At 40.7% G+C, this 20399-nt stretch overlaps 1 protein-coding gene across 3 annotated transcripts in view; it reads left to right on the forward strand.

Moving 5' to 3' along the window:
- pard3bb (par-3 family cell polarity regulator beta b) overlaps window positions 1-20399 on the forward strand; it is a 205779-nt gene that overhangs the window by 74658 nt on the left and 110722 nt on the right. For all 3 annotated transcript variants that reach the window (XM_041950832.1, XM_041950834.1, XM_041950833.1), the window contains 6 exons: window positions 635-743; window positions 2085-2224; window positions 2399-2527; window positions 14488-14679; window positions 15639-15797; window positions 18689-18842. In XM_041950832.1, the coding sequence (XP_041806766.1) occupies window positions 635-743; window positions 2085-2224; window positions 2399-2527; window positions 14488-14679; window positions 15639-15797; window positions 18689-18842 (883 nt within the window). The remainder of the gene's footprint in view (window positions 1-634; window positions 744-2084; window positions 2225-2398; window positions 2528-14487; window positions 14680-15638; window positions 15798-18688; window positions 18843-20399) is intronic.

Genomic DNA, 20399 nt, shown 5'->3' on the forward strand with positions numbered 1-20399 from the left:
TGGTGACATGGCTTACATTTGAAAAACAGCTGGCATAGAGGCAACAGTTACTTAGCAACAGCTGATTATCATCTTATTTGATTTAAAAAAAAAATCCAAATAAACCAACCGTTTAACTTTGATTCTGTAATACAGAATGGAGCCAAGTTTGATCAACTTTTGACGGGGGCTCAATGTTATTTTTCTATACACAATAATGCATGTTGTTGAGGTTGTCCCAGTGAAGCATTGGTGGATTCCTTTGATACTTTATGTTCACTTTTAATAAAGTGTGTTTGATCATTTTTAAATACATTGAGTGTTTCAATTTGAAATTGATACATTTTTGTCAATCTCTGATGGATAAGTACAATAACAAAGTAAAAGCTTGTTTGAGAAAGCAATCCACAAGCAATACTTAATAAGTGACGGTACTGACAATCACTAGGTTGTCAAAAATCAGTTCACTCACAATATCACAAGTTTTTAAAAAATCCTGTGCATAAAATGGCTTCAATCAGCAGCTAATGGACTAACTGAAGTGCAAAGGGGTTAAGAAATGATGCAAGTGTGACATATTGGGGCATCTTCTCTTATAGCTGTTTTCTTTTTAGTGGGTTTTAGTGCTGTAAAATGCTCTACATTCTCCACCTAGACACCCAAGGGGAGGAGTGAGAGCCCCCTCCTTAAGAAAAGTCCTGCCCTCTCCAACTTGGTGGCCAATAAGAGAGGAGGACGAAGACTGAGGATCGATCTAAAGAAAGGTGGGGAACACCTGGCTACAGACCAGAGCCTCGTTCATACAGAGTCAGGTGCTCTTTAGAGAGGTCTCAAGTCAGCAGTGCTGTGTAAAACTTAGTAAGAGGACTTCACTGATGGGTGGGGATATTTCAGATGACTCTCACTTCTCTTATATTTGATCTTTTAATGCAGTTTTCCTTTGAATTAGTTAATTTTCATAACTTACATCATCACAAGTCGTGTGTGTAGCCACTTTGATTGTCTGTAGGGTGAAAAATGCCCTTCCATTATGTTAATACTATAAATTGACCTGTGTGTGTGTGTGTGTGTGTGTGTATATATACATACACACATATATATACATACATACATACATATATATACATATATATATACATATATATATCTCAGATCAGCACTCTTGTTTTACAGATTCACGTAGAACTAAAAAAAGTTTTTTTTCAGCACTCCTCACTTTTCTTTCACAGTGTACATTATTAATCCTCTTTATTTCTTTCCATTTTCTGAATGTATACAATTGACCTGCTTTATTTCTACTGCTGCCCGCCCTGCATTGTGCTTATTGTTGTAAAGCTTCCTTTCTCTGTTCCCTGGCTGACTCTCCTTCCTCTCACCCTTCCTCTCTCCATCTTCCTGATTCCCCCTCTTCAGGGTCTATTAAGTCTTTATTGATCTGTTCATTTCTGCTGATATGAATTCATACTGGGCCAAACTGCTGACTTGGCTCTGCTAAAGAGACCAGACTAAATGAAGTCTATAAAACACACAACTAGTCTCTCTGCCTGTGTGTGCTCTCTTTTTGTTCATGCATGCGTGTTTATGTGCACTCTCACACACGTTCCTGTCTGCACGTGTTTTTCGCTGATTACTATTTTAATCTTCATCACTTCTCTTTCCAGGACATTCACTCTCTGTTTCCACTATGTTACACTCATTCCTCTTTTACCTTCTCCTCGTCTCTCCCTCATTTTCTTTTCCTCCTGTCTGCCCCACACCTGAACCCTTTTTTAAAACCTCCACACCTGCAGATGCTGTAGCAGCAGCTATAGCTAAAGGGTTTAAAGTGACACACACCCAATCTCCGAAAGGCTTTAAATCACACTTACAATATGTAGTCCGGAGCTGAGTCAACAACACTGTGTTGAAGTTCTCAGAAGTAGTTAAAGGTGTGTGTGTGTGTGCGTGAGGATAGATAGATTTTATTTAAAGCCAGTGGAAGACAAATATAGAGGCAGGGCGTAAGCCGCTAGACAGGATATTTGTGTGTTGAAATAGTCTGAGTAGTGTTGCTTATACTATTTACATTTCTTTGTGTGTTTCTCTATCTGTGTTTGTGTGTCTAGGTTCAGAAGGTCTTGGTTTTACTGTCGTAACCAGAGATTCTTCAGTTCACGGTCCTGGTCCCATTCTTGTCAAAAACATACTGCCACGCGGAGCCGCTGTCAAAGACGGACGCCTGCAGTCTGGAGACCGCATACTTGAGGTACAGGGCAGCTGTTTCATGTGATCATTTAAAAAAGGATGTCTGTGTCATGCCTACAAAAGATGTGAGGCATCGAAAGGTACATCAGAAATAAGGAAGATTGGTTAAGTGTAGTGAAGACAAGGGATAATGATAATAGTGGTGTTTTGACCTGGTGTGTGTGTTTGTCTGTAGGTTAACGGTGTGGATATCACAGGGGTGGGCCAGGAAGAGTTGGTGTGTATGCTACGCAGCACTCGACAGGGAGAGAGTGTGTGTCTCGTGGTTCTGCGGCAGGAAGACATGTTCCTGCCTCGAGAGATGGTAAGAACCAATCACAATGCTTTATTTTGTCAGCCAACATACCAAGATTGTCTGGTTGGTTGGTCAGTGGCCAGTTATAAGAATAATGGATTCTTGCTTATTTTTCCAACAAGGCAGCCAGCAAAACAGAGGAATGCACAACCACATGGCCAGTTTGTGTTTTCAAATTTCAACTTCCTCTAATTTTGCAATTTTTGGTCCAATCAACAGGCTTGCCTGGAAGATGCACAGCTCAGCAGCCTATAGGAAAGCTTCTTTTTATAGATATGAACCCCAAATGTCTTTGAGGGCTTTTTCCTAAATAATCCAAAAGATTATTTGTCCAATAGTGTTCACTCTTTAAACCTCCAAGAAATCATATCATTCAGTGTTTTCTATAACTACATTCTGATTGAATCAAATGAGCCAGTTGTAAAGATTTATACTGATATTGGTAATATTTTGTGCCACTCTTTCCCTGCCACATTGTTTCTGATGAATTTCAATATTGTTTTGATTAATAAACACCTATTTTATTCATCTTTGCTCTATTTTCCCATTCTTTTTCCTTAATTCTGACTCTGCATGATCAACTGCTGTGCATGCACTGATGTTGTAGTTCTCTTAATGTTTTCCATCTATAGATGGTAATTATATGTTTTTCTAAATGTCTAATTCTTTTTCCATGTGTCCATGTTTTCTCTTTTCTCCATCTGCTTTCACACTTATACTGTAATCTTTAAGGTTTTGAAGGCTTTTACCTGCAATGTTATGTTTTTGCAAGATTTATTATATCATTATTGATTTATGAAGGGTTTTTAATAGTATCCCATCAGGAATATTTGCATGAACTACATTTTATGTTATATGTCAGCAGAAGAAAAAAGCAGTACATATTCTTAAAAACGGTTTCATATTTGTTATATAGTTGTGCTGCAGCTAGTGACATGACATGGATGCTGGTTGTCGTAGTAACAGAACACGCTTTCTGGCTCTGGGGTTATCCAGGACTTCAGCAGTCAGAAAATTAGTGACCTTCAGAGAAAGCAATGAAAAAAGCCACTAACAGAGCCCAAAGAAATGCTGATGCATCTCAGCTCTTAACGCAGTGTATAACTTTTAGGTGACACTTTGCCTCACACATTCATCCACACGAGCGCAAACAGTCTTACTTTCTTAAAATATGATAAGACCACCATTTTTCATTTGGCCCAATTTCCTCTGGTCTCCTCTCCACCCATCGCTCATATCTTTTTTCCATCTCTCACTGTATTTTATTCTTTTTATGCTGCCTTTTGTGCGTCTTTTCCCTTTGTGTCTCTTTCCGTGCTTATCGACTGATGTTTCCTCAACGGCTGCCGGGAAGTTCCCCACACACACACACACACACACACACACACACACACAGAGGCACACATGCATGCGACCCCAAGCCCCATAGGAAATTCTGCAGACAGGAAAAAGAGCAGTGTGTTGGAGTGTACCAGTGTTAACATTTAGGATCATTTGTGATTGTTGTATCTAGTCCGTAGTCTCTCCATGTACGCATGTCTGAACTCCATGGCAGGCGTCTTAATATGCTGACCAGGCGTTGCTGAATCACTCCACTTGTCACATTGTTCCATGATCACTCGAAGTTTCTCTACTCTGGCAGTACGCAGTTCATCATGATGTGTTATAGCTCCTCAGATGGATTGTTGCTGTAAACTGGGGAAAATGTAAAAATGTTCCTGAAAAATGCAAGCATGATACAAGCAAAACACATCACAATTTAACTGCTGTCAATTGACTTATTAATTAGGGAATACGGATATTGAAGCAAATACAGTATTGTAGAAGTATTGTAAATCTCAAAATCACAGAATCACAAAATATTAATATTGTTCCGTTTACATTCAGACCACAAACTTGGAATTGAACTGGCCACCGTCCCTTTTTGGCGGTCTCAGTCAGGAACTTTAGTGCGTATCAAAATTCGACTTTACCAGCACATATGAACTGCACTGAACAGCAAAAGCAGCAGGGTTCATTTTTACCAAACCAAATATGTCATATGTGTATTCATTTTACCCTGATGACTTTTTTAAGTTGCAATAATTTTGTAGGTTTTATCTTTTGCCAACTTTACTGCAACAGTTTAACTTTGCCATGCAGTTCCAGTTGCCATACAGCTTGACCACACGGATACAAGACCAAAATATCACTCACCATCATCAGTCAGGAAACTGATCTCACTTTGGTCCAGTATTATTCATGCACATGCTGACCCAGTCGCACTCACTTGTTCATGGCAAGAAAAGAAATGTCAGAGCATTGTCCTCCTGCATAGAAAATTATGCACCGAAATGTCTCCCATCGGTGCAGTTTTGCTCTATGAATTGTCTCTGTCTATTTGGAAGGCTGCTTCAACCAACCAGCGATTCAAGGACACTGCTGGTGTTTGTGTGTGTTTATGGCTGTGTGCCTGCAATTGTGTACGGTCGGTGTGTGTGCGTGTATGTGTGTATACTAAAATGTATTTTGTGTTGTGCATATCTATTGTATGTCCCCGCTTTATATAGTCAGTGCTCAGACCAGCTTGAAAGACTGATTCTTCTGTTGTACTATATTTATTAAATGGACAATTTCATATGGACAGTGGTATCTAGCTTATATGAATGTAGAATGTTCATATTGGACAAGGATAATTTGAGCACGGTATGTTGAGTTAGTAAAGATATGCAAGTACATGTAAAAATTAGAATGAAAGAAAATATCTATTTGAGTGCAACTGTACAGTAATTGCAGAAGAAAAACATCATCATGACATTTCTTTGCCGAAATAGTCAAAACAATGCCAGATTCAACTTGAGCTGATCTGTGTTTCATTCTCTTATTGCATGTGCTCATGAATGTACTATATTCTGTCAGAGGTTTATTTCTCCTGGCGCAGATATTTAGAGATCCAAGGTGTGTGTCAGAAAGATCTTTTGGGGCTTTCTTTGCTGCATTGTTAACAGCAGTGATGCTGCTGGTAAAGAGGTGTTGGGGATATCCCAGTACACTCTTTAAATGTGCTAATTGCCGTTTCTGCTGTTGTTGCTGGATTTAAATGAATGAGGGAAATTATATAAGGGAAGAAGAGAACAGATGTGGAGGAACGATGTATTAAGATGTATTGGTCGAAAGGCAGACTGATGAGGATCCAGCCACATCACCCTGAAATGAAGAATGAGTATGAAAAATGGACGGTTTTGTGTGAGTTTGGTGTGGGTGTGTGAGAGTCAAGATGAGTAACTGTAAGTTTTGTCTTTTGCAGTTTTTCTACCTACAGGATTTCAGTCGACAGACTTTTCTCTCCCTGCCCGAGTGTCTCTCTCTTGTCCTCACCCTCTCTTCCTGACTGACAGCACACCCCAATAGAATTCACCTCAGTCTAATTAACGACTGATGGTGTTGGTTCAGCATTCATAGCAGTTTTCAAGAACAAATGCATTTACAGTTCTGTTTGTTTAGTATTTCAGTCTTTTTAGTGCCAGATATGGATGATTAAATATCAGAGAGAGTTCTGACCAAAATAACAAACAAACCAGCCCTGTGTAGATATAAAATCACAGCACTAAATCAACTACCCAAAAGGAAAAGATACAACCCTAAACCCTAACTCCCAATCAACAGAAGATAAAAACAGGAGAGGATGTAACAAAAATGTCAGTTCTCCCCTGAGGGACTTCCTAGGAGTTAAATGTTGTTGTTAAGACACAAAAATTAGGGAAGAGCAACTTAAAAATAATAAATTGATAAGCTGAAGTGCAACAGCACCACTCCCTTTCTGACCTTAAGATGACAACGACACAAAAGAGCTATGGATTACACAAACACTGTGAACAGGTATCAGAAGTGGCCCATTGTGTATGTGGGAGGGGGATTGGTAACAGGTGATAGCATCATGATCGGGTATGAAAGGAGCATCCTGGAAAGGCTCAGTCATTCACAGCGAGGATGAAGCGAGGTTCACCACTTTGTGAACACATGATTGTTTAAGGGTTATTACTACATGAGCTCAGGGACACTCTCATAAAACCCCAGCGTCCCAGCTATTTTGCAGTGAGAGTTTTATGTTCTCCATCCTTTTCTTCACATGCAGTCTCTCAGAAGTGATGACAAGGGAAGAGTTATACCACGCAAAACCTAGCAGGGAGGAGGTCAGCATGGGAGGTTAGGCATACGTACAAAGTATCTGACTTTGAGCAAAAGGCAGTGTTGGTTTCTTTCAGCCATGAGCTCAGTCTCTTTCCCCTAGCCAAGTAGTTTTTGTTGCCAAAACTTAACCAAACCTTCAGAGCTTGTACTGTTTTTTGTAACTCTTTTTGGTTGACAGTGCAAAAAAGAGTATTCAAAAGGAGAAAGGGAGAGCAAAGAAGCAATGATTTTCACCCCACGTGTGTATTTTCACACCTCGAAATCAAGCATAAGCCTCATAGTATTATGACACCTCACTCACCGGCATGGTTTCCAAGTTTTGCTGTGTCTGTTTTACATGAAAAGCATTCACACAAACTTCAACACAACTGTGCCAATTCGTTCTCTCACTGCTGCGGAGAACTAATCTGTGCAGACAGGTTTGGATTTTCTGTTGAAGTGCTTTTAGAACTGGCCCTTCTCCTTGCTTGTGAACAAGACCCCTGTGAACCAGAAGTGGTCCGTTAACTGTTTTCTAGCAGAATCTTACAGCCTCAGATTTTGTACTGACCTTCATCACAACTACTTCACATTTGGCATCAAACCAACACAGTGTATGTGGAGGTCTGTCTGCACACCTTTGCCCACTTTGCTGTTATTTTGCTTTAAATGCCTCCCAGATGACTTTCATTTGTTTCAAACACTGAGCCCAAACTAAAAAAGTAAAGCTATGAAAATATACTCTCAAGTCAAAAGTCTTATGTGGTCACTTTAAGACGAGGATGTTCGCCTTGTCATTTTTTCTTTTTGTCAGTCTTTGCGAAGAACAAATTGTACATCTCCATTTCCCATCATTTGTTTAACACTGAAAGAGCCTTCTGAAGTACCAAGGAGCAATGTTGTCCCACAGCCAAAAGCAGAAAGAACAGGTTGTGCCATCTTGAAGTTTTTTGTTTTTTTGCAGTAAGAGTGCAGATGGGAATGGCTGTGGGGGTCATCATTTCTCAAGATTTTTTTTTTATGAGTTTAACATTGTTGTTTTAATAAAAAACATGCACAGCTCCAACATTTTTATACTGTGTTCCAGCAGACTTTCAGCAGTGATATGGCAAGAGTTTCTGAGAATTTTTTTTTTGTTTTGTTTTGTTAATGATTCAATGTGAAGGTTTATGCCAGCTTGTTTGTGTTAACGGAGAGGAAACAGAAGAAGGATGATGATGAAATGATGGAAGGATCTTGTCTATCTTCTCCTCCCCCTCTTCCGTTGTCTCATTTTAGCCCACCATCTGGTGCTGTCTGCTAATGTCTGTGCTCGCTGTAGAACAAAGGCATTACACCACCTCGACACACACAAACACACTCACTTAAAGTCACTTTTTCTGTGACTTACAATCCTATTCATGCAAATTCCACAATATAACAAGTATACATCCACCTGCTGTGTTGGCTCTCTGTGAAGGCACTTTGTGCTCACATACAATCACTCGCACATACAACATAAAAAGACATTTTTTTGGTAATTTTCTTCACACACAAACTAGCATACGCCTGCTGAGTTGGCCGGTGCCTTGAAACTAATGTTTGAAACAAAGATGCTCTTTTCTGCTTCCAGACATTTCACACCTCTCTTTCTCCCTCTCCCTCCCATTCTCTTGTTCCTCCCTGGAGTCTGATTCTTCTTGCGTGTCACTGACAACTCCCTTGTTTACCCCCCCTCCCTTCAGTCTATATGCCAATCTGCTTAGGGCCTCTTAAAAGTTTTCAGTCCAGCGGCCAGGGGGGAAAAAAAAGAGAAAAGGTACTTTGCTTTCATTTGTAAATGCATTCTGTTGAATATCACAACACCTAAATGTAATGATGATGTACACACACACCTCTATTTTTGTCTGTTGTTAAAGTAAAAGACAGTTGTAAGAAGGTTAAAAAAGTCAAGAAACATTTGCTCCTCCTGCCTCATTGCCCCGTCTCGCATTATTTTTTCATCCCACTTCACTGATGTGATGTACGTGCGCAGGAGGCTTCCAGTTTCCATGCAAACTTAGTGGCATAGTGGACCACAATTCATTTCCGGACTCCTTACAAAACCATGCTTGTGGATACACTTCTTAAACTGAGATCAGCACACTCTGCACATGCATCTGTCTGCACACACATTTTTTTAGTGGAGGTAGGATTTAAGTTGGAGTTGATCCATGTATTAGCAGAAGACAGGAATATACTTGAAAATAACAGAATTGGAGCATTGTGGGATTTCTGTCATTACATTCATCACCGTCTACCTTGCCCAAAACACAAACTGTAGGTAATACAAAGGTAAAGTAGCGCACAATGAATGAGGATGTGAATATAAACCATTCACAAACACTCTGATTACTAATACAGAGAAATGAATGAAAGGTTAAAGTGTGATTCCATCAAGCTATTTGTGTAGCTTTTAGCATCCAGTATGTGATGAGCTGCAAGACAATCTTCTGTCCTTTTCCTCCTCTTTTTTTTTCCACAACAGGAAACATTCTCCTTCGTGCCAGATGCTCCTCACACACACACTGACATATTAAATCAGTAAACAGTTGGCAGCTGGTGACAGAGCACATTCAAAACAAAACAACTTTATTGAACAGTTTCTTCATTCTGATTATCCCTCATCCATCACCGCTGCAGCGTGGTGTGTGTGTGTGTGTGTGTGTGTGTGTGTGTGTGTGTGTGTGTGTGTGTGTGTGTGTGTGTGCGCGCGCGCGCGCGCGCGTGTGTGTGCGCGCGCGTGTGTGTGTGCGTCCACTCTGTTGTCTAGTTCTGTTTGTGTGCGTGTGTGTTACGTCTCTCTGATATCGTCACCAATGTGACCTCACAGAATCACTACAGTAGATCCCCCATCTGTTACACCCTCAGAGACCTGTGTATACACACATGCACACACACAAACTCAAACTCCCTGGCAGCTTGGTGTCTCTGCAGGAGCTGCCATCATCCCAGTGGAGAGCAGCCGAGAAGGGTATCATGTCTCTCTTCTCTCTCTCTCTGGCTCTGTCTCATCTCACATCTCTCCGCTGTTTATTGAGAGATTTTCAGCTCTCTCGTCAGCCTATCGTCTAAAGTCGCTGCTGCGTCTTAACGCCCTCAGCACACAAGTGTCACAAACACTCATGCATGTCAGTTGTGAGTTAAAGCCACCGAGGATAAGTATCGGTATTGTCATAGCAGGACTTTGCTCTCATTCTTTCTAACAAAACCTTTGTTTTGTTGAGGGTAGCAAAAAAATGGTTAAAGACGAATCTCTTAAAATGAGTTTCAGATTAAAGTAAATGTTTGGCATTTTGGAAAGTGCTCTTTTTACGGGTTTCTTAGAGTTAGATGTGAAGGGCCCAGAAGAAGAAGCTAAATATGAAGCTACTGCCATTAGCTGGCTATTTTAGCTTAGCACAAAGAATGGAAATGGGAGGAGCAGCTAGCTTGGCTCTGTCCCTAGGTAACAGAATCCAACTAGAGCCTGAATTTTCATGGCACAAAATGTATGATTTGTCCAGTTTGAATGATCAGAGATCTGTGGCCGTAGCACCAGCTATATGCAAATCCTCAAAGTTAGAGCGCAAATTCCACACTAAATCATACAGTGAAAGTAGTAAGTGTGATACCAAAGCTGTGTCGATGTTTGGCTGCACCACGGAGACCTGAGGTCATCTTAAATACAATTTTTACCTTGCCATGTAGAGGTTTACACAAGCCTATATTTTTAGAGACTGTACCCGCTTGCTTCTGCTTTTTGTCCACAGTCACATGCCCTTTCAAACATTTTTGCTTTTACTCCAAACGCCCATTGTTATCACACCCACTCACCAGTAACAATCAAATTTCATCAAATAATTTCAGAGTCCAGACTGACATTCTCTGGAAAAATTCCCTTTATGTTTCAACACGTAGACAAACAACAGCTATGATATGCAAACTGTTGCCAAGAAGCAATTCGGTGTTCATGTGGGGAGCTTCGGCACATGAACAGAAGGCTGCCCAGCGCGCACCATGACCCCGTATTACAGCGTGACCGCCCATGACCACTTGTAGCCTTGGAAAACAAACCCTGTGCCGCCAACATCTGCTGTGGGTTCCACAAGACCTGCAGGCTGGCTTGCCCTGCATACACAGACCTCTAATATGCAGCACCAGGGGAGATTGTACACTGACGGCATTAGTGTTGTACATCAACTTCAAAAGACTGTAGCCATCAAGTCAGCATATACAGTATTGTATCTGTATCTGGCAGCAGCCCCACATACATCTATTCATCTAAACCACTTCCTTTCATCGAAAAAAAAAGCTTTTTCCATCGTGTAGATACAGACACTGGTCACCCATCCTGCGTTGCTTTCCCAGTGGACGTTGTACATTGCATTCATTTAGCTGACAACTTACAATAAGTGCATTGAACCATGTGGATACAACCCAGAAACTGCAACAATCACACAAGTACATTAAACTTCATCAGATATGCCAAACTGCTTCAAGTGCTACATTTAGACACAATAAGAGAACAACAATAAGAACTACTGTGGTTGACTTTTCTCTTTGTTTTCCTTGCTCTCTTTTATGTGCGTCACCTCATCCTTTTTCCTTCTCTGTAGCTTTGTGAACGCTCCTTACTGACACTAAGATTGTGGTTTATTGGGCTCCCACTACAGCCTTGACCATGACCATCAGGGCATAGTGGCAGAAGAGGGTGTAGGGGATTAGACAACAGGGCTCCATCCTGTAATAAGTGAAATTGTGACCATCGTTTTTCTGATCTTCTCACTCATTTTGTCTTTTTTTCTTTCTCCATTTTTCTCTCTGCCTTATGGTTCATCTTGGCCCGTAGGGGTGAGTTAGGGCAACTTTTTTCATCTGTGTTTGTGTGTTTTAGTTTACTGATCTAAGCTCATTTCAACATAATGTGTCTTTCTATCTTTCTCCCACACACGTTTCTCTGGCTCGGTTTAATAAAACAACACACACGCCCATTCACGCACGGCGGCAGACACTGAGCTGTCTTTTAAATAGCGTGTCCTCCTGTTGATCCATCATTGCGGCAAACCCATTTAAATGTTAAACGACCAGCGTGAGCAGGTTCATCTATGCAAACAGCTTATTCTGTCACTGGATGGATTTGATAGACTTGGTGTAGCAAAGACACAAACACCTTTTTATAGCAGCAAGCAGAAGACACACACGAGAGCACGCCACTGTTTATTATTTTAGTATTACACACAGATATAACCACCTATCATAGCAATGAGGCTGAGATAATAGAAATGTTCCATGAAATTGCAGAGTGCACTTGCAATTTGTTTGTGGCCTTGTCCACTCCTGTGTGTGTTTGTGTTTGTGTGTGTGTGTGTGTGTGTGTGTGTGTGTGTGTGTGTGTGTGTGTGTGTGTGTGTGTGTGTGTGTGTGTGTGTGTGTTTGAAGCAATTTCAGATAATGAAGAAGAGAGGCCTTTTCTAATTTTGTGTTTTTTCTTAGTTCAGCCACAGAACAGAAGGACTTTCTGTCGCTATTCAGTTGGTTGTAAAAACCCACGAACAGTCAGGTTTGACACCAAATGATGATTTCTTTTAACTTCCTCACAGGCTGTTTGTTTGTCTGGTAAAGGATCGGAGGAAGCCCGGAGGCCGTGGTTATTCATTGTTTTACAGGGAAATTGAATTCATCACCCGGATAAACAACTTTACATACATTTGCATATTTTTGTCAGATTCCATAAAACATCTCCCAGCCCTGTGGGTGGTCCTGACCCCCAAGCTGAGAACTGCTGCTGCAAACTTTCCTGCAGTATAACAGCACCCATCCTTCGCTCTAAATTCAGTCTGGCATTGGTTCTGTCCCGTGCTGAGTGCAAGAGAAAGAAATCATAAATTAAAAAAGCAGGGAGAATTCAGTTGGATAAATAAAGAATGGAGAGGTGGCTGAAAAACTGAAAAATTGCCAAATCATGAACATTATTTTGGACAGATTCTGAGAGACTAATAAATTCTCTGTGTAATTATACGCAGAAAGTAGCTAGCATTTCTCTTCTGGGTGTTTTGAAGTTCTTTCCAAGGTCGTGAAGCTTCCTATCAGGTCTGGACAGTCAGTCTGATGGGGGGAGTTTTTCCAGCAGGGAAAACAGTTTTCTGCAGAGTAGAGGACTTTGTGTCGGCTTAACGCTGTTAAACCTACAATCCCCACAGACAAACACTGTCTAAACCTGACACTGCTGACCCACGCAATCACACACATACTGTCTCTCCCACACACACACACACACACACACGCTCAGACTGAATTCATGCATATACATACAGGCACATGCAGACTAAAACTTGGCACATGCACACAGGCATGGACTTTCTGCTATAAGTACACACAATTATTCATGGATTTCACATGCACACAACAGTGCACATGATTATACGCACACACAAAGACAGTAAAAACTGTCTGGAAACTGAAAAGTGACAACTTAAACATAGCAAATATATTCACAAACAAAGTTCATCCTTTACCCTCACAAAGTCAGTGTTTATGCACTTTACCTCTGTCTGACAATGTTTTTTTTTTTTTTTTTTTTAGCTTGAAATATGTCATCCAGTATTCAATATTCATTAGGAAACACCTCTGGATGCTATGCTGCCCAGTCTCATAATGCAATGCAGCACACAATTCAGTACCTGTTTTCAGTGCCTTCCTTTAAATCGTGACCACACACCAGACCATACATTACCTATTTTCTACACCTAAACTTCACTGTATTGCTATGCAAGGATATCATATGAATAACTGGGATTTTAAAAGTGGGCATTGGACTTTCTTAAAACATCTTTTGTCCCATTTTAACATTTGGCTGGGGATACTGTGATAAATCATTGTTAATGACGGTGGTATTTTAATAACTCCTCTTGCAAAGCTCCTTTTTGTTCCTTTTTGTTCCTTTCCTAAACAACTGTTTGTTTTCTTGTCTTATAGTAAAACTAGAAAATATTCTGTATAGACTGATCTAATCTTCTACTGCTGAAATCTAAGTTTTCATACATCACTGTTTACACATTTCAGTTTTCTGAGTATTCGGAACCACACAGTGTTTTTTGGTAAATGGTGTTTACTCGTCTCTACATTTCGAAAAAGTGTAATCCATGTGTAGTGCAACAGTGCTACCTCTCCCACTGAGCCATCACAGGCTTCAAACACACGCTTTCATCTGTCGGGATCCACTTGCTTTCTTTGTTTCTGGTGCTTTTCCCTCTCACTCTGTCTCAGACTTAGTCATTACTGCCATACCTCCTCGTTGATAATATGGTGTTTTTCACCACCCCTCTGGGTTTATAATAGTCATTTTTATCTATGTAGTCAGTCTTTCGTTCTTGTTTCTCTGCCCGTTTTACAATCTTTCCTTCCTCTCCATATTCCCTCTGCTCTCACTGCTTTTGTCTCTCTGGTGCTCCGTGTTTGCCGTATTCTCCAATTACCTCTTGAAAATGCACAGGTCATTTTATTGATATTGCTGAGCTGAGAGAAGAAAAAGATGCGTATATAAAAGCAGACAGTCCAAATGGCTTTTTTCTTTTTCCTTTTTTTTTTTCTTCGAAAATAGACTTCGGCTGCAATTTTTCACTTGTGGAGAAATTTAGCTGAAAAGCACCTTCTGATGGTTTCTCTCAAATGGAAAAGCTTTTAGTTTAGCTTTTGGAGACTATTCAAGCCCAATGAGCTGACCTCTGTCTCCTCACCCTCACCCTGTGCCCCCCCCCCCTTTTTCTTCCTCATCGATGTCTCTCCACTTCTACCTCCATTACCCTTTCTCCCGCTCCTAGAAAGATGAGGTGTCCCGTGTGCCGGGCTTTGTTTCTGAGAATGGGAAGGAGCATCTTATGTTCGAGGTGCCTCTTAATGACAGCGGCTCAGCGGGGCTCGGCATCAGCCTCAAAGGAAACAAGTCCAGGGAGACAGGAGAGGACCTGGGGATCTTCATCAAATCCATTATACATGGAGGCGCTGCATACAAGGTGACATAATATTCTCATACATACCCAAATGAGCAAAAAATAATAAAGACAAACGGTTTTGTTGGTAAATTTTCAAAGAAATGTAAGCGCTCTGACTGCCTTGTGAGAAAGAGGCAAAGTATTCTCCAAAGGGATGCCATAGAGTGTCAGAAGAAAGTCAAAGAGGGTTCATCTCTTCAATGAACAGAAAGTGAAGCGGTGTGGAAAATGATAAATAACAGAGCTTATTATTTATGAGACAGTCTTCTGGGGAGTGTTGTAGCCACATCAGCTGTCTCTGCTTCTCTGCTGCCTTGTGCTCCTGTTCTATTAACCTTTGACCTCTTACTCACCAGGACACACTTTACATGTCATAGACAGCAGACAGACAGAAACACACACACACACACACACACACACACACACACACACACCTGTGCAGCGTTTATCTGTGCACAGACAGGAATACGTGGAAACAGGTCTGCTGTAGATGTATTGTAAACAACACACCAGGGAAGTCTGACAGATGGAGCTGATGGTAGTGTCTGTTTGTGTGTGTGGTTGACTAGAGTCAGACAGTCATAGAAAAATGTGTGTGCGCCGTTTAGTGTTTGTCATGTTTTTTGTATTCTGGATTTAATGCTCAGAGAGGTCCAGTGAAGGCGACAGGTGAGTGTGTATATAAGAGTGTGTATGTATATCCATGAGCCATCGACCAGTTAGTCCTATTATGGACACCTGTCACTTGTCTTTGCACTGAAAAGAGTTAAGAATAGCACAAGGAAACATGAATGCACTGTAACAACATTCAGCATCTTGCATAAGGACACATACATGTATGCATTTGTGCAAGGTTACATAATTTGTAAAGATATTAATGCATAGACCTGGACATGCAGACCATGTTTTAATTCAACTGATGTGTGTGTGTGTGTGTGTGTGTGTGCATGCATATGTGCATGTGTGTGTGTATGTTATAGGATGGGCGTCTGCGTGTCAATGACCAGCTGGTGGCAGTAAATGGAGAGTCGCTGCTGGGATGCTCCAATCATGTGGCCATGGAGACGCTCCGCCGCTCTATGTCTCAGGAGGGCAACGTAAGAGGGACAATCCAACTAGTGGTGCTAAGGGCTCTGAAGGTACACACTCACACTAACTTCAACACTAGGACTAACAATTTGCTCGTCTCTGTGTGGTGGGAACTGTAATAATAGAATAATATACACACACTGCATTAAGTCTGTTCACAATAGATGTCTGTTTTTATTGCCGGAGAAAGACAGAATCTAGGTTAGGACGCCTGCTGTGAGAAGCAGAGCACATGCGTGCTGTGACAACAAACATGCATGCTTCTTTTATTTTCACTCCAGCTCCTAGCCCCTCTTTTACTGACTCTTACTGACTCCATGCATCCCAACTTTTTAGCCCCTCCATCCACCCATTCTTCACAAACTTGATACTAGACTCGCACCAGCAGCGGCAAAAGAGCATTTTACAGCAGCTATTCAGATTTTATGTATTTGTGTGTGTGTCTTCATGCGCTTCTTTGTATGTGTGTGTGCCAGAGTGTTCTTCACTCAGCTGTATCTCTTTTCTTTATGAGTTAAAAAAAAAGATGCTTTTCATCTCAGCTGCTTTTCAGCTGATGCCTTTTACAGGGCATTGTAGAAGGTTTGCACACACAAAGCTTGGTTGTTGGCTCAAGTGTGAATGGCCCTTTGCAAGGCCTGCTGTTAATGGAAAAAAGGCAACTTAGTATACTACAGTATATGCCCCACAGGATATGCCCACACACAAAGAAAAAAATCCCATATAAACAATGTTTCAGTATTTAGGTGTATAAATAAAATAAAATATGAGCACTACCTCACAGAATACCGTAATACAGTTCACCACCACAAACTACAGCCTTCAAAATGACTGTAGATTTAAATCAACACCTTTCTAAAAACTGAACGTTATAGCCATTTATTGTGAGGCAATTGTATTAAACTGCATTAGTTTTATGTAGGTGAGCCAAATAATGAGTGTATGTGTGTAGGTAGTGGTGTACTTGGGCTTCAGGGCTCAGGGCATCCCCTGTCAATAGTTTGATGCTGAAAGCTGTTAGCAACATCAAAGAGTTGCATCCATGTTTCCCTCTTTGTCGTAACAGTGGGAAAGAAAGGATAAAAAAGAAAAGAAGATAAAGGCAGACAGATAAGAGACTGTACCTTAAAAGCCTTTTTTTTGGGCTTCGGTATTGATGCTTTTAACATTACAGAAGTGGACCACTCTGCTTTTTCCCCCTCTGATCTTTTTTCCCTTCTTTTTCTTGTCCATGTCCTTTGCTCTTTCTCTCACTCAGTTCTTCCTGCTGTATTAATCTCCAGCCAGCTCTCTCTAATCTCTCACTTTATCCTGCTGTTCTTTTCATTCAGTAACTGTCCAACACCCTCTATCTCCCAGCTAAATAAGTATGGCCCTGCACAGGTTCCATGGGCATAATCTGAGGCTGTTCTTCAGCTTCGGCACTGTGGTGGTCACAGTATCTGAATTGTAATACAAAGTCCCTCTAATGTGCTGCTTCTACTGTCCATTTTACATCATTATAGATAGTTTTCCATTATTTTATATAGCATATAGGCTATCAAATGTACTTTATCTTCATATAAATATAACTTAATAGTTAACAAAATAGTTATATATAGCTATATTTGTATAGTAATTTTCATACAAGAAATGCAGAAAGTGTTTTACAAGAAAGAAATAACATGCACCCTGTTCCTCACATAAATAAGATGGAGGATAAAAGCCACTTAATGATAATAGTAAAAATAAGAATAAGAATATAATAAAGAGATTGCATAACATATAGTTACATTTATTTAGTTAAAGCTTATTTACAGCCCCACCCCTACTAAGACATTTAATGACAGAGGAAACACAGATTCAGGATTTATATAGCAGAAATGAAACAGGTTTGATTATATCTGAAAACAGTGTTTTTTATATCTCAATAACCTGTTTTTGCTGCCTGAAGAAGCATTCGTTTTTAGTGAGTAATCTGATTGCACTATGACACCAGCAATGGGATGTGTGCTGGGAGAGAGCCAGGGAAGGGAGGGGGCCCACAGGACCTCTAACACACTGAAGAGTGATGTGTCCTGGGCTGGAGCTGGGGAGGAGTTTGGGCGAGGAGCTGGTGCTAGGTGGGGGGGTCAAGAGGAAGATGACAAGCAGGATTTATTGCACACAAAGTACTTTCATGTCTTTGTTGTCTGAGTGGAGGGCTGGGTCTTTACAGAGAAACACACAAGTACACTGAGCCACACAGCCAGAATTTAATACATATGCATACATGTTAATGAATACGTACAGTTTTACACACACACACAAACACACACACACACAGAAGACAAATAAATGCAAATTAAATTCCTAAAGAAATAACATACTTTCAAAGACACACATCAACACTGGAATGAATGCTTTGTTTGATTACTCCAGGGCCCCAAGAGGGCCATCCCTCGAGGGGATAGGTGTCAGTGTGACTGTCACTGCCACACACACACACACACACACACACACAACACCGAAAACCGAATCAGTGCTGAAGACAGTTACAACCCTACAGGCCATGGGAAACGGAGTCCCCTCTTTCACCTTGATCCTCTCCAGTCTTTCGAGTGTCTCCCTCTTCCTCTCTTTACTCTACCTCCTTGAAATCTAATTGTGTTTGAATGGACCACTACAAAGCCCTCACTCACTCCTCTGGTCATCACTCAATTTAAATGCAGTCTACATATCAGGCACTTACATCAAAAAGGTTCAATAAGAGTGAGTAAGATAATCAAATGTGTTTTACATATGCATTTGTTTCATTTTGTGTTTTTAGTGAAACTTCAAATAACGCTTACTTTTACATTTGTAGCTGCTTTTGCCTGCTTGATAAAAAGGGGAGTTCAGTAGCTGTCCCTGACAATTATCTGTCCGTGCAACTGTGACTGTGTTTTTAAAGTGTTTAGTAGTGTTGTTCTCCCTGTTTTAGGATCAGCATGGGGTGTCACCCAGTCGCTCATTTGACAGCTCCGCAGGCCTATCAGGACTGGGAAGCCCAATGAATGGTCAGACAGGATTGGTCAGTCAGACTGACGGCCCCATTCACCCTCCTGTGGTGAACAACAATCTCTATGCATCTAGTGGTGAGTGGAATTTTTTCCTCATGAGAGTTCAGTCAGCAAGCTAACACACAACATTTACTTACAGCAAGGTTAATTTATTCGATTTGGATTAATTGTTTTCTCCCTTGTCTCTCTTGGTGCTTGTTTATCAGGTCACCTCATACACACAGTATGTAGCACAGGAGAGGGCAGTTCATGCAAAGTCACCAAAAACCTTTGTGCACAATCTCAGTACTGCGATGACAAATGTTTTCTTCTGAGGCCTTATTCTAAAAGTTAAGATCAGTTGCCATAAAATTCCTTTTTTAAGTACGGACTGAATAAATGAAACCAAAGAAGCTTCCATCAGCTGCTCTGTCAGATTCTTTGTGTTTGGGTTTGTGTACTTATTTTTACCAGTACAACCGGATTCGAAAAAATATTCTTACACTGTTCAGAGCATAAATAAAACAGAATGTGATAAGTTGCCAATTCTTTTTGACATATACTCAACTAAAAGCAGTACACAGACAATACATTAAGTGTTTGACCTCATCAGCTTCATTGATTTTTATAAATATCTGCTTATTCTGAATTTGATGCAGCAACATGTTTCAAACAAGTTGGGACAGGAGCAACAAAAGACTGGGAAAGATGTGGAATGCTCCAAAAACACCTGTTTGGAACATTCCACAGGTAAACAGGTTGATTGATAACAGGTGATAGTATCATGATTGGGTATGAAAGGAGCATCCTGGAAAGGCTCAGTGGTTCACAAGCGAGGATGGAACGAGGTTCACCACTTTGTGAACACATCAACATATAAAAGATATAAATACATGGGCTCTGGAACGCTTTGTTAAACTTGTCTGTAAACACAGTTTGTTTGGAAAGGATTACATTCTGTTTTTATTTACGTTTTATACAGCGTCCCAGCTGTTTTTTGAATTGGGGCTCTATGTTTCTGATGCAAAGCAGGCAGCACTGCTAATTTGAGACAGAATTTTGTTAAGGCTAAGTGCTTGCATGGTGGCTACTAAAAACTCATGCATTCTGAAGTTTGACTTATTTTTTAAAATGTAATAAAGGGTTCTGTTAAAAAGCATGTTCATATTCATCAAACTAAAGTAGTAACAAATTGGTATTGGTTAATTTGTGTATTTGCTACTGTGTCAGCAAAGCAACACCGAGCTTCAAGTTGACGAGAGGCAGGGAGGTTACAGATGCTACATTCTGATAGTCAGGCAATGTGCAATTAGTATTTGTTATGAAATTTGAGAGCTATCTGAGTAAACAGTGAGGTCTATGATACAACCGTGGTTATCACCACTGAGTATTATTCCCTTGTATTGAAGAAAATGGCCCATTTGCAAGCGTTCATTTGAGCCTAGGGTACTGGCTTTTGGAGAAATGCTGCCGTATAAACCAATGCTAATTAGACCATTTAGACTGTTTGCACTTTATGTATACCCAAATGCTTTTACCTCTACTTTCAGGGCTGTTTCCATTTGAGGCAGTGGCAGAGATGGCAGGAATTTACTGGGGGAACCCTGCATGCTTTTATGAAATTGCTCACCACTGATTGCTTGTTTCTGATAC

The sequence above is a fragment of the Chelmon rostratus genome, chromosome 13 (genome assembly GCF_017976325.1).
Source record: "Chelmon rostratus isolate fCheRos1 chromosome 13, fCheRos1.pri, whole genome shotgun sequence".
Lineage (NCBI taxonomy): Eukaryota > Metazoa > Chordata > Actinopteri > Chaetodontiformes > Chaetodontidae > Chelmon > Chelmon rostratus.